Source organism: Brachyistius frenatus, unplaced genomic scaffold (assembly GCF_029030835.1).
Source record: "Brachyistius frenatus isolate BFR_SWC_R1_liver_20210118 unplaced genomic scaffold, ASM2903083v1 Contig_210, whole genome shotgun sequence".
Lineage (NCBI taxonomy): Eukaryota > Metazoa > Chordata > Actinopteri > Embiotocidae > Brachyistius > Brachyistius frenatus.
The window spans coordinates 197,617-211,345 of record NW_027210809.1 but is presented as its reverse complement, the minus strand read 5'-3'; the positions used below and the strand labels follow the sequence as shown (position 1 = coordinate 211,345).

General features: G+C 42.1%; 3 protein-coding genes across 11 annotated transcripts in view; 2 read left to right on the top strand and 1 right to left on the bottom strand.

The window, feature by feature from the left end:
- The window catches only part of grip1 (glutamate receptor interacting protein 1), a 43,634-nt gene extending 38,920 nt beyond the window's left edge, over nucleotides 1-4,714 (top strand). For all 9 annotated transcript variants that reach the window (XM_069719218.1, XM_069719220.1, XM_069719219.1 and 6 more), the window contains 2 exons: nucleotides 46-3,560; nucleotides 3,739-4,714. In XM_069719218.1, the coding sequence (XP_069575319.1) occupies nucleotides 46-345 (300 nt within the window). In that variant the 3' untranslated portion in view covers nucleotides 346-3,560; nucleotides 3,739-4,714. The remainder of the gene's footprint in view (nucleotides 1-45; nucleotides 3,561-3,738) is intronic.
- An 834-nt stretch (nucleotides 4,715-5,548) lies between these two features.
- On the top strand, nucleotides 5,549-7,418 carry lsm8 (LSM8 homolog, U6 small nuclear RNA associated). The gene is made up of 4 exons (XM_069719201.1): nucleotides 5,549-5,722; nucleotides 6,405-6,445; nucleotides 6,569-6,696; nucleotides 6,982-7,418. Exons 1-4 carry the CDS (start codon nucleotides 5,692-5,694, stop codon nucleotides 7,070-7,072), a joined length of 291 nt encoding a protein of 96 aa, XP_069575302.1. The 5' UTR covers nucleotides 5,549-5,691; the 3' UTR covers nucleotides 7,073-7,418.
- A 193-nt stretch (nucleotides 7,419-7,611) lies between these two features.
- Nucleotides 7,612-13,455, bottom strand: tymp (thymidine phosphorylase). The gene is made up of 10 exons (XM_069719230.1): nucleotides 13,437-13,455; nucleotides 12,196-12,318; nucleotides 11,914-12,116; nucleotides 11,533-11,631; nucleotides 10,822-10,951; nucleotides 10,629-10,747; nucleotides 10,165-10,327; nucleotides 8,445-8,672; nucleotides 8,071-8,211; nucleotides 7,612-7,984 (listed from the first exon to the last, which is right to left on the bottom strand). Exons 2-10 carry the CDS (start codon nucleotides 12,311-12,313, stop codon nucleotides 7,833-7,835), a joined length of 1,353 nt encoding a protein of 450 aa, XP_069575331.1. The 5' UTR covers nucleotides 12,314-12,318; nucleotides 13,437-13,455; the 3' UTR covers nucleotides 7,612-7,832.
- Nucleotides 13,456-13,729: the final 274 nt, after the last annotated feature.

Here is a 13,729-nt window from a genome sequence, read left to right as displayed (position 1 = left end):
TGTTTTCTCTCCGGATTGATCAGTAAAACGTTTCCCATCTTCCAGATCAACCACGTGAGGACCCGGGACTTCGACTGCTGCCTCGTCGTTCCTCTGATCGCGGAGTCTCCGAACCACTTGGAGCTCGTCATCAGCCGAAACCCCGCCTCCTCCTGCTCCCTGCTGGCCAATCACACCGACGGCACCGCCAACAGCAGCCACTCCCCTCAGCCAATTGGCGGTGAGCTGGGTCCGTCGGAGCTCTCCATTGGCCCGGGAGATGACGGCGGGCCGATCAAGTGGAGCCAACCGGGTGACGGTTTGGTGTCGTTTGGTGTTGGGCAGGTTACTAATAGTTCCTTATAGCAGATAGAAAAACTGGATCAAACTGGATCCAACCGGTTCAGACCAGACTGGACTGCGGAGGAAGTGAAGAGCAACAGGACGAGAACGTTGAATCAAACTGGATCCAACCGGTTAAACCGGTTCACAGTGGACCTCCCGCGGTGCGACGCGCACCCTCGGGATGAACTTTGACCACTAAAGTTTGACCCTTAAACTGCTGAAGCAGCACTGAAAGCACACTGGTTGGACCGGAGGAACTCAACCGAAACGGTTCTGCATACTGGTACCATGGTGTCACTGGAAAACTGAGATGTAACTACTGATCCTTCTGGATCTGCAGCCGGCGCTACCGGTCCAAGATGAATGGTTCCTGGTCCTACTGGCCCGGAGCCACGGCTACCGATCCTACTGAAGCCACAACCGATGGACCTACTGGTCCACAAGACTAGAATTACGTCTTCTGGTCCCACTGAAGTCTTACTAGTCTTGGACCGACGGTTACTGGTTCTTAGAACCCTGAAATTTGGGTGACTTGTTCTACTGGAGCTTGAGCAGCAGCTACCGGTCCAAGACACATGGGTTCAGATTCTTAGTAGTCACCGAATTATGGCTCCTGGTTCCATTAAAAGTCAGAACCACAGCCGGTGGTCTTAACTGGTCCCAAGATACGGTTCTGGTTCGTGGTCACAGAACCGTGGGTACTGGTCCTACTGAAACCAGAGCCGCAGCCAATAGTCTTAGTTGTCCAAGACACATAGGAACTGGTGTTAGTGGTGGCAGAACCATGGCTACTGTTTCTACTGAAGCCAGAACCACAACTAGCGGTCTCACTGGTCCACGGCATGGTTCTTGTTTGTGGTCAGGGAAACCATGGTTACCAAAGTAGAGCCGTGGCTCCTGGTCCTACTAGAACCAGAACTATAGCTTCTGGCTCTACTGACTGAGAACCACAGCAGCACAAAGACTGATGGGACTTGAGTCCAGAATCCAGAACCTGCTGATGAACAGAAAAGGTTGCCAAGGAGACCAGGGATGCTCTGATCAGAGTCTAGAGCTGAGTTTTACTAGAATCACGATGAGTCGCCGGTTCCTTCTTTTTCTTGGGTCCCATCAATTTAAGTCAAATTCTTAACAATCTGCAAACTGGAATCACGGGTCCAAAATATGAATATGTTAACGCTGCTTTTCCCTTTGAAAGTTACAATGAGCACCTCCTCAACCGATGAACCCGGCAAAGGTTCGGGGCGCCTGAAACTACCGAAAGGTGTAACTGTTCCAGACGGTCGTGTTTGACACGGAAAAACTTAATAGAAAATAACATTTCAGACACTTTAACAGTCTGAGAAGCACTTTATTGGCATATTGAAGCTTTGACGTTGTGTGGCCCGAAACCAGAAGTACGTTTATTGGCCCGAAAGTTTTTATGGTAGGTTGCAAGTCTTGAACTTGTACGGTGTGTAAATATAACGTTGGACATGGTTACGATCGAGATCAGATGTGATTGAGGTATGGTAAAGATAAGAATCTAGAAGGGAGGCATCATTACAGATGCTTGAACTAAATTCCCAACATGACCAGTAATCCAGGATATAATCCAAAATATGATCTTCCAAAAGTCAACGACTGCATTTCGAGTCCTCACCGCTGCCTGAAGTCAAATAACGATTATAAAGAAAAGCCTTCTCTTGGTTTGACGATTGTATTTTAAAGCTTTGGCTCCATGTAATATTTACACTACGAGATCTATTTAGTAGCTGGAGCTACAAAAACAATTTGTTTTCTCAACTGCGGTTTCCAAAACCCCCAAAAAACAACAACCTCGAGTTGTTTCAAGTTTCATAACGACTGGAAGGTTGTGTGAAATGATCAAAAGCTTCAGAACTCCTAATAAATAGATTAAAAAAAAATGCCAATTTTAGACTCTTGTTCAAATTGGTTCCAAACCTCCAGAAGGACACCGAGTAGTTTAATAATCGAATAATAATTTAATAATTATCAGCTGATCGATCGGAGCATCCCTGACGACGGTTTACCGCTAAGATTTTAGTTCTGTGCCATGAACGAGCTGCAGACCGGAAGAGTCATAATAACAATAATCGTGCTGACAATAATGATAATGATGATGATGATGATGATGATGACACTGAGCAGTTCAATGAGAATCTTTTTCTACTGTTTACACCTGTTGGACTGGCCACACTGTGTATGTGTGTGTGTGTGTGTGTGTGTGTGTGTGTGTGTGTGTGTGTGTGTGTTACGTGTGTGCGTTAAAAACACAAGGCCAGTTAAGCCCCTCCCACCTCAATTCCCTGGTCTTGGCTTTGCCCCCAACCTCCCCCTCCCCCTCTTCTCTTCCCTCGACCAATAGGCAGCCAGGACGGCCGTTCTGAAAGATTCAGCTGATTGGCTGGAACCAATCAGAAAAAAACCCAAAACATTTCCCCTGCCTGTCTGTGATTGGTTCTCCTCGACACACAAAACCAACCAATCAGCTCCCAGGAAGAAGCCAAGCATGCCCCCGCCCCTACTGCCCCTCCCCACCCCCCTCCTCTGAGCCCCAGTAACAGTGATCTATTATGCTAATCGATCGGTGTTTTTTTGATTGACTGTTGTCAGTTCTCTCTGTTTGTTGGTTTGTTGGTTTGTTTGTTCGTTTCCATGGCGACTGAACCTGAAAAGATGTAAAATAGATTAAAAAAAAAAAAAGAAAAAGGTTCGGTCCTCCGTCGCTGTTCACATTGAAATCATCAAACCCCGAAAACGTTCACCTCATAACCACGAAGACAAACGATGTTACAGAAAAAATAATCCTGTTAAAACGGGAAACCTGTGACAGTAAAAACTGTGTGTGTGTGTGTGTGTGTGAGAGAGTGTGTGTGTGTGTGTGTGTGTGTGTGTGAGAGTGTGTGTGTGTGTGTGTGTGTTTATTTTGGAGTGATGTCAACATCTTCCTGCTCTCACCTCAGTCTTGAACTCACTATTTGAACTGGCCAATCAGAAGCCTCCCTCAGCACCAACAACCAGTGGAAACCCTCTCTGATTGGCTGTCCTACCTTAACGTTGGATTTTAGAGCACATTGCTAGCATGTGGTTAGCATGCAGGCCATCAGACATTGAGCACAGGGCTAGCATAACCACGACACGTGGTCACATGACAAGGCTACGGAGCCTCGTTTACCACGTGTTTGGTTAGCACAGGGCTAACACAAGGCTAACACAAGGCTAACAGGGCTAACGTCTCTTTACGCTATCATGTTTCTATCGCACCGCTAACAGAGCTCCAACGGTTAGCACGCTGCTAACGCGGTTATTACATAGTTAGCTAAAACAAAGCTAACGCAGGACGACCACGTGATGAACAATATTCAGTTCCCAGGTAGCTCACGGTTAGCACACGGGGCTAACAGCTGATAGTCAGCTGGCACGTGGCTACTTACTGCGCTACAGCGGTTCATCAGCTGACACGTCTGATCAGCTGACACATCTGAGGACAGCTTCACGAGCGCTTTTGTTTTCATGTTCCACCAATGGGAGCCAAGCCACAGCTGAGGGGGCGTGGCTTCAGGAAGGGTTTGATGAGTGAGATCTAAAGCCATACACACTGTTTGTGTGTTACCTGTGTGTGTGTGTGTGTGTGTGTGTGTGTGTGTGTGTGTGTGTGTAACATTGCAGGGATTTGCACTCTAGTGATTCACCTCAGCAAGATGTCCGCCCACACACACACACACACAGAGACACACACACACACACACACACACACACACACAGAGACACACACACACACACACACACAGACACACACACACACACAGACACACACACACTCACACACACACACACACACACACACACACACACACACACACACACACACAGACACACACACACACACACACACACACACACACACACACACAGACACACACACACACACACACACACACACACACACACACACAGAGACACACACACACTCACACACACACACACACACACACACACACACACACACACACACACACACACACACACACACACACACACACACACACACACACACACACACACACACACACACACACACACACACACACACACACACACACAGAGACACACACACACACACACATGCATTGCACTGCCATTTTAAATAGTGGATCAGATTAGTTCCATGTAGCTTCACCAACCAACCAAACTGTATTTTTCTTTAAAGGAACAGGGATGTTGTAAAGTATTTTTGTACAAATTTAATACTTTGGTAGCATGACGTTCCTGTTGTTTGTCCCGTCGGGCTCCACTGCTCCTCCTCCACCCCCCCACCCCCCCCCCCACCCCCCCTTTGTATGGACGACTACTGAGCAACAATAAAGATGAAGACGACCTGCTGGGACGACTCGACTCATCTGTGTTCATCAAACAACGTTTACACGTTTCTGTTTTTAAACACGCATAAAAATAAATACTTACAGGAAATATTAGTGAAGTCAAAATTATTCATACAAAAGATTTTTATACACAATAGAAACCGAGCGAAGTGCTGAAAAAAAGAAATTATGTTAAAGAAATTAAGAACGATATCAGGCACATACATAATGATCAGTAATTAATATTGATAATAAAAATGGTTTTAGATTTAAAATTGAGCCCAATCAGGACAAACATTGGACAAAAAGCAAAAGTTAATATGGATTATTTTAGAAAAACCCAAATTATGTTTTTTTTTGGTGCTTAAACACAAAAGTTAATCAAAGTTGTTTTTTTCCTTTTAAACATCCCATTTATCTTTTAGCCAATGTGTTGCTGTTTTTGGTATATATATAAATATATATATAAATTAAGGGGATTGATATTTTCCCTTGTTTAACTTATTTAATCAAACCAAAAGATAAAATTTAATAAATTATTTTAGGGGCCTTTTGTGTATATTAAGGCTTGTAACCATTACGATTTATTTTATTGTTTAAATCGCGCTCGTTGACGGGATTTCCGGCCGCCATTTTTGTTTGGGTTGTAATATACATCTTGACAAATACTTTAAAATCTTTTTTATTGTGCGTCAGGCCTTTTTATTTTATATAGAAAAGTATTTGGAGCTTCTAGAAATACCTTAAAAATCTGCAGTAAATGCTCGAAACGGAGCGGCGAAAAAAAACGGTTTATTCATCGTCAAGCTTTAACATCCGGTAATCCGAACCGGATATGACGTCCCCTGCTCGGTGAATCGGTGTTGGATTAGCCCGGTCTGTCCTGCTGTGTGTTGTTAGCTGCTGCTGGTTCTCTGCACGTCTTTCCCACCAGATATTCGGTGGAAATATTTCACCGACTTCTCCGTTGGATAAATAAAGAGACGGAACCCCGGGACGAAGCATGTCCACCGCCCTGGAGAGCTACATCAACCGTATCCTTCTGCTGCTGCCGGTAGACGGCTAACATGCTAACAGCCCGTCTGGATGAATGATAAATGCTAGTTAGCATAGCATCCGAGCTAGGAGGGATGTGTTCGTGTTTCTGTGAACTCGTTGTTTCTTTTGACGGTTTTTAGTTTCATAAAACTGAAGTTACACTTTTATTTGATCTCAGCAGGTAAATAGTTGTGACTCAGCTGTTTGTTTTATTCTCGTGTCGTTCAGATTAAACTGAACAGAAAATATGAAGCAACGTTTTAAAAACATTTAAAATTCACCAAACTTTTATTCTTTTTGTGAAAACACTAAAATGTTTTTCTCCATTAAATCCTGTTTTCTCCTTCTGGACCACATTTAAAAGGTTCAACGTTAAAAACCCTCTTTTGACCAAAGTTCACAGATAAAAACTAAATAATAAATATAAATGTTTTCTTACAGGAAAGTTTTGTTTCTTTAAAATGCATATTTCTTATTTTATATTTGAACTCTATTTGAGTTTAATTTTATGCATTTTATCTGTTTTTCATGCATCTCATTTCTTGTATGAAACGTGATCTACAAATAACGATTATTATTCTTATTGTTATTATTCTTATTGTTATTATTCTTATTGTTATTATTCTTATTGTTATTATTCTTATTGTTATTATTCTTCTTTAACTCGTGGTGCTTCAGGTACGGTGGCCATCGTCACCTCCGACGGTCGGATGATCGTCGTGAGTTTAACTTCTTCCTCAATTCCCTGAATCCTCCACAACGTGTTGTAATGAAACAGAATCACCGCGGACTCTTGTTTGTTTGTTTGTTTGTTTGTTTGTTTGTTTGTTTGTTTTGTTCAGGGCACTCTGAAGGGCTTCGATCAGACCATCAACTTGATCCTGGACGAGAGTCACGAGCGCGTGTTCAGCTCCAGTCAGGGGGTGGAGCAGGTGGTGCTCGGCCTCTACATCGTCAGGGGCGACAATGTGTGAGTTTGACCTTTCACCTTTGACCCGCGACGATCAGCTGATTAATCGATCGCGTTAATCGGCAGCAAAATAAAATCTTCAACTCATCTGACAATCGATAAATTTGTTTTGGAATTCATTAACGCGAAAAAGTGTGAAAATATTTTAAAATTGTTTTTACTTGATTGTGGACTGAAGGTTTGTGTTGTTTATTTTTGTTGACATTTATGTTTGTTTCCACTTTCTTTGTGTTGTTTGTTTTTGTTTACATTTTCCTTGTGTGTTTGTTTGTTTGTTTGTCTCAGCGCGGTGATCGGGGAGATCGACGAGGAGACGGACTCCACTCTGGATTTAGGAAACATCCGAGCCGAGCCACTCAACTCCGTCGCCCACTGACCTCTGACCCTTGCAGCCCCCCCCCCCTCCTCCCCCTGCTGCATCGCCGTCTCCTTGGCAACAGAGGGCAGCATGACTCAGCTGTGTGCGTGGTGTTTCAGGAGTTTTCTAAGAATCAGGTTTTCTGAGTTTAAACCGACGGATGTGAAATCAAATTTAAAATTTTTAAACTCAGTTAATCTTCTTCTGTTAACAAACTATTGCAGCGATGTTTTTGTTTGTATTTTTTTATAAATAGAGAAGTGAGATGTTCGAGTTGTTAGATAAACTTTTTTATGCTTCAAGTCTTTTTGTCAACCTCCAGATTGTTTAATAAAGTTCAGTTTTGTCTTTTTTGGACAAAAAACGTGTTTGTTTATTTTCTCAAATTAAATGTGACTGAACGCTGTGATGATTTAAATTTACATGAAGGAAACGTGTGAAATTAATTTGATCTTATTCGGTTTTGTAGTAAATTAACAGAAAAAAACGTGAAGACCAAATTTTTTGTTGTTTGTAGGCACAAAAATTTAAGTAACATTTTTCAGGTGTTTTACATCAACTTTTATAATTATACTTTATTAAAAAATCTGCTTCAACCAACATGAACTCGTCACTAAAGGGAAAACAAGAACGGTGCGTTCAGGACCACAATCTCAGAAAACAGTTCCTACTTGAATCTTTTTATTGATTTCAGGACGTTAGTCTCATTTTTAAATCACCATTAAACAGACGAGAGGATTAAATCTGATCTTTTATAGTAAATAAAAGTATTGTAACGTTACGAAGGCAGCAGCAGCTCTTTCACCAGAGTGTGTTTCTGTCGTGGTTCTTTACCGTCGCCTGCTCCCACAGTCAGAGCGCTCTGCAGTCGACTTATCTGGTCTGATGTCGGCGCCGGATCCTCGTAGTGGATCCGCACCCAGGAGGCACCTGAACGTTACACAAGTTCGTCAGCTCATCTGAAATATTTTGTCATCTTTCATCTTTCACTTTTATTATTATTAACAACTCTTCACCTTTCCGGACCCTCTGACCCAGCGACACCAGTAGCTCCGCCCCTACACTGTGATTGACGGGCTGTCCGGCCTTGGATCGTCCCGCCCCCAATTTATGAAGAACCTGAGCGAGAACCAAACCATCAACGTCCACGACGACACCTTCAGGAAGACGAAATGAGTTTAGTTCGTTTTAACATAAACGCATAATGTTTTAAAGTAAAGAACTTCGGCGACTAAACGTGTACGCAAGATATTTAATTACACTCGTAAATTAAAACATTTTTTTAAATCTCTGAATGTGTCAGTGGATCAGAATTATTATTTATAAATAAGTTAACGTCGTGATTAATAATGATTATCAGCGTTTAGGTTTAAAAACAAAAAAGTTTTACCTTCTGCCGGAGCCTCGAGTTCGATCTGATACTCAGATTTCCTCAGGACCCTGAAGTAGTCTGTGTGGGCGGAGCATAATAACTGCGCCGCGTCACTGGCCACGCCCTGCGCCTCCATCATAGCCCGGAACTTGGACAGAGCAGCTCCGCCTATCACAGCGTCGGAAATCTGCTTGCTGCCTTCTGATTGGTTGGACACGGAGCCATTCATCACCAGCAACATGCCTCCTGAAGAAACAGAAACAACTCTCAATGTTTACATCCTGTTTTGTCCTTTTTTCTTTCTTTTTTTTTTTTAAACATTTTTGAGTTTTACATTTAAAGAAAATAAAGTTTCGGAACTACTAGATTATAATGTCACAATGTCCCTGTATGTCTCCTGTAAACTCTCTTTATTCCCAGTGTCCCTGAACATCTCACTCGAAAGGTTCCAACATGGCGGCTGTTTGTAAAAAGGTAAACAACCGCTCGCGCTGCAAAGGTTAGCATCACAAATTAGCCGCGTCACGTTTGTCGTTGATGAAACAAACTCGGTCTTCACCGTCAGCTGGTTTCACCGGAGCACACCGACATGAACCGGGAAGCACCGCCGGTGTTCGGTCGACGGTTCGACGGTTTGAGCGGGAATTAATATCACTTTTATGCTAACGTTAGCTTTAGGTTAGCCGCAGTCGCCTGAATGTGACGTATTCACGTTTAAAGTTTATAGTTGTTAAGAATTCTGAAAACTGCATTTGATTGACAGACTGTATTTTTTTTGTTAAACTTGTTTCGCATGTAAATGAAGCAGAAACAAGTTTATAGTAAATTATTACTAATTAGTAAACAGCCTCAGATTTTAATTGTCTTTGTTAATTAACTGAATCTCTTTTGTTTTGTTTTTTGACTGTTGGTGGAACCGAACAACATTATTATTATTATTATTATTATTATTATTATTATTATTATTATTATTATTATATAGCCTGAATGTCCATAGTTTATTTGACTGATTTCATTATTTTTGTTATTTTAAACATCTTTTTTTCCTTTGGTCTTTTCCATTTTATATCTGAAGTTTAAAATCTTAAAAACAAATCTAAAAGTAAACTTAGGAGTTGGAGACTTGTTCAAAGTGATGACATCACACCACATGAATAAAAAGAGAAAAAAGACATTTCAACACTAAATATTCACCAGTTTAGTGGCTTTAATGTCAACGTTGAATATTCAGTGATGATTAAATGTCACGATTAAGAACTCAGTTGCTTCTAAAGTTTGTTTTTGGGTTTTTTCTCAACCTGAAGCTGAACTGTTCTCACTTCCTGTCGTTGGCGGCGGTTTGTGGTCGACTGTCGGCTCCTGGTTGGTTTTACTTTGAGTCGTGTTTGTGTGTTGAAGTGGAAACCTGCAAAAAGAGGTTTTGTTGTTTCTGTGGTCGTCGTTGATTTATTTGGACGATTTTCCGTCTGTTTGTTTGTTTGATTGTTGACGAGTTCGTCTTTGTTTTTAATTGGCGGCCGGAACTTTTCTTCGAAGTTTGTGGTTTTGTGGTTTTGAAGTTATTCGGCTTGAAAACCTGGAGCGAGTTTGGGTGCAAATGTTTTCTCTTATTCTTTCTTTACCATTTGAGTCTTTGATTAGACGTGAATCCATTTTTCATCGTCAAAATTCTGGTTCGTAAAATAATAATCAAAAGAATCCTTTGATATTTATGATTGTAAGAGATAAGTGATGTCACCCAGAGTAGAAACCAGCTCCATGAGGTCGTCGGGTCCGTTCCCCTTCAGCGTCTCCAGAGACTCGATCACCTCCAGACTGTTTCCGACGCAGCGGCCGATCGTCCCGTCCATGCTGCTCAGGACGGCTCCGGTTCGGATGTCCACGCCGTTTCCTGCGCTCACCTATGAAAATAATCAAACGTTAACTTACAACAAGGTGAACGTTTCGGGTTCCTCGGGGTGACGAATAATACTGAAACTAAATCGATTTTGGCTGCTAACTTTCTTCGTATTTAGAAGAACAAGACAAATACTTCTATGTATTGTTAGTTCTTAAATAAAAGCAGGCGAGCACGACAAACAAAGAACGACTAAGTGGCGAAATTACCTCTAATTTATTCCATTATATCCAATAATTTAATTGTCAGAAAGTGACTCAGACTCAATCTCCATCTACTTTTATGTACATCTGTTTTCTACTTACTAACAGCTGTGCGAGCTCTCTAGCGCCGTCCAGGTCTTTGTACAGAGCAGCTCGTCCGAACTTGACGTCGAGCACCAGAGCAGAAAGACTCTCGGCACCTTTCTTAGAGATGATCGAACCTGGAAGTCAACCGCGTATGTAAGTTTGTATTTTAACTTTTTAAAAACATTTCATTGACATGTTGGTTCGGTACCGGCGATGAGCGGTAAACTGTCCACGGTGCTGGTGGCGTCACGCACGGCGTACAGGACTCGATCTGCAGGAACCAGCTTCTCCGTCTGACCCACAATGCAACAGCCCACCGAGTCCAGGATCTTCAGAATCTGCTCAGAGTACATGTACACATACGTACATAAGTAAATGTATATGTATATATATTAGTTGTTGCAGTACATAAAAACAAGGAGACTTTAGTCTTAAATCAGATAGTTGAAGATTTAAATCATAATTTTGACCGTTTTAAAACAGATTTTAAACTTTCTGTGAAGCTTTTGCAACATTTTTGTCCTCATTTGTTAAATTAACAGAAGATTTGGTTCAAAACGTGATTATATTTCTGAACTTGATTCATTCCAGTAACGCCTGTTCGTTCGCTGAAGTTCGACGTAATTTGACAAAACTCGGGCTCTTCGTGCTGCTGCTGACGTCGTGTTCACGTCGTAAACAAATGAATTGTTTAACGTATTAAAGCCACGCGAGCAGCTTGGTGAAGCTAAATGTTTGCATGCTAACAAGACGCGAACACGCTGATGTTCAGCTGTGGAAGATCAAAGAAGGAAGAAACAAACTAAATGAAATACATAAATAGATTTAAAAAAAAAAAAATAAATACGCCGCTAGCTGCGAATATCGTGAGTATTTTTGTATTAAAATAAATAGTTTATAAACGAGGAGTTTGCTGCACCTGCTCAGTTGATTGGTGGATTTTGAATCCCGGTATTGATTCCAGTTTATCCAGAGTTCCTCCCGTGTGAACTAAGCCCCGCCCACTGATCATCGGCACCTGACAAACACACACACACACACACACACACACACACACACACACACACACACACACACACACACACACACACACACACACACACACACACACACACACACACACACAGGGTTATGACATCACAGATCCTCTTGTCGATGTGCAGAATTAAATCTCATCCTTTTGATTTGAGTTTCGACAAATTAAATGAATCTGAAAAGAAAAAAAACAAACGTCCCGATGGTGTCGAAACTTCGGAGGATCTTTCACGCGACTCTTTTTAACGAACTCGGGACGTCGTACCTTACAGCCGCAGGCGGCTAGCGCCGGCGCCAACACCAGGCTGACTTTATCTCCCACCCCCCCCGTCGAGTGCTTGTCCACCACCGTCCCCTTCCACGCCGCCGGCCACGACATCACCTCCCCCGATGACATCATCTCCCGGGTCAGGGTCTGGGTCTCCGTGGGAACCATCCCCTTCTGCCAGATCGCCATCAGCATGGCACCTAAGAGACGAAGAGGAGGTGACGAAGAACCCTTTCTTGGTTTGTCTGAACCCGGGGGGGGGGGGGGGGGGGTCCGTACCGATCTGAGACTCCTGGATGGTTTTAGTCGTGACGGCTCGGACGAAGGCGGCGATCTCCTCGTCGGTCAACTCGCCTCCGTCGCGCTTCTTCCTGATCAGATCTGGGATGGACGACATGTCGGCTGGAACCCAAAACAGAAACAGACCCGATCAGACGAGCGGCTCCGCTTCTGTCGGACTAAAACTTTGGTTTTAAAAACTTGTTTTTTCTAGAAAAACTTCTACGATTTAATGTCGTTCTCTCGGCAAATTGTTCTGGAAGTGAAGCGTTCAAGTTTTTTAGATTTGATCGGATCCTCTCAAATCATCAGATGACAAAAAAACAAAACAAAGGACGGATAAAAAACTTTTGTTTTCAGACTGCTGAATATTTAAAGATGAATATTTTTGTACGACTTGTTGACATTTAATCAAGAATATAATCAGCAGTTTGATCTGCTGCTTCCCTGCAGAGTTCAGCACCATGAAAACATGACATTTTATCACTTCCTCCAAACATTCAGTCCAGTTTCATGTTGAGTGTAAATGTGAAACACTTTATGAACCAGTCCCTCCCAAGTTTATTGGGATTACTGCAATTTAATTGGACCAATTCCCTGATAGAGTTGTATGTGCTGCGCTGCTGCCCATCCCAGAAATACTGGACATGGAAACATTCATTAAAATCTTTCTGTTTGGATCTTACAGAACCATCAAAATGATAAAAAGAGTGTAAAAGTGACGTATCTTTCCAGGACAGACGGTCTGTGACTAATATAGAAAACAAAGCCGACATTTGCTGTCAAAATAAGAGCTTTAGATGCTTCAAAATAAGAGCTTTAGATGCTTTTTAATGATTATTTATTCAACACAGACTTTATGCACAAAAACAAAGTGCAGTCTGTGTATAAAACTCATTTTACATACATTTTTCTTCAATTCAATAATAAAATCACATTTCCCACAATGCCCCTCACTTTCCAATTTGCTAGCGTGGAGTTTCTTTGTAAATTAATCATTATTTATACGTTTTCTTTGGAAATACTTTTTTTTTTTAAAGTAGAACTATGTTGTACTACGTTTTTGCTGACGATTTTTTTTGCGGAAAGAAAACCAGTCTGAACAGCGTCAGTAACACACACACACACACACACACACACACACACACACACACACACACACACACACACACACACACACACACACACACACACACACACACACACACACACACACACACACACACAGAGTGTGTACCTACCGTATTTACTGCCTGTAAAGTGGCATCAACCCTGTAGATCATCATAAAGTAGCTGCAGATCAAAAGTCCACTGACCAATAGGAGGCCAGGGGAGGAGTATAAACTCAGAGCCCAACCAATCAGCTTCCAGTTTTACTCACTCCCCCACCTCCCAAAAAAAAGGAAGAAAATAACCTGTTGAATTTCACAATCGAGTTCATTTTGCATTTTGTGGTGTTTTTGGTTTCCTTTGTTTTCTCCAACTAAATTTGAGCATCGCGGGATTCATGAAATAAAAACTGGAATTTGTTGAG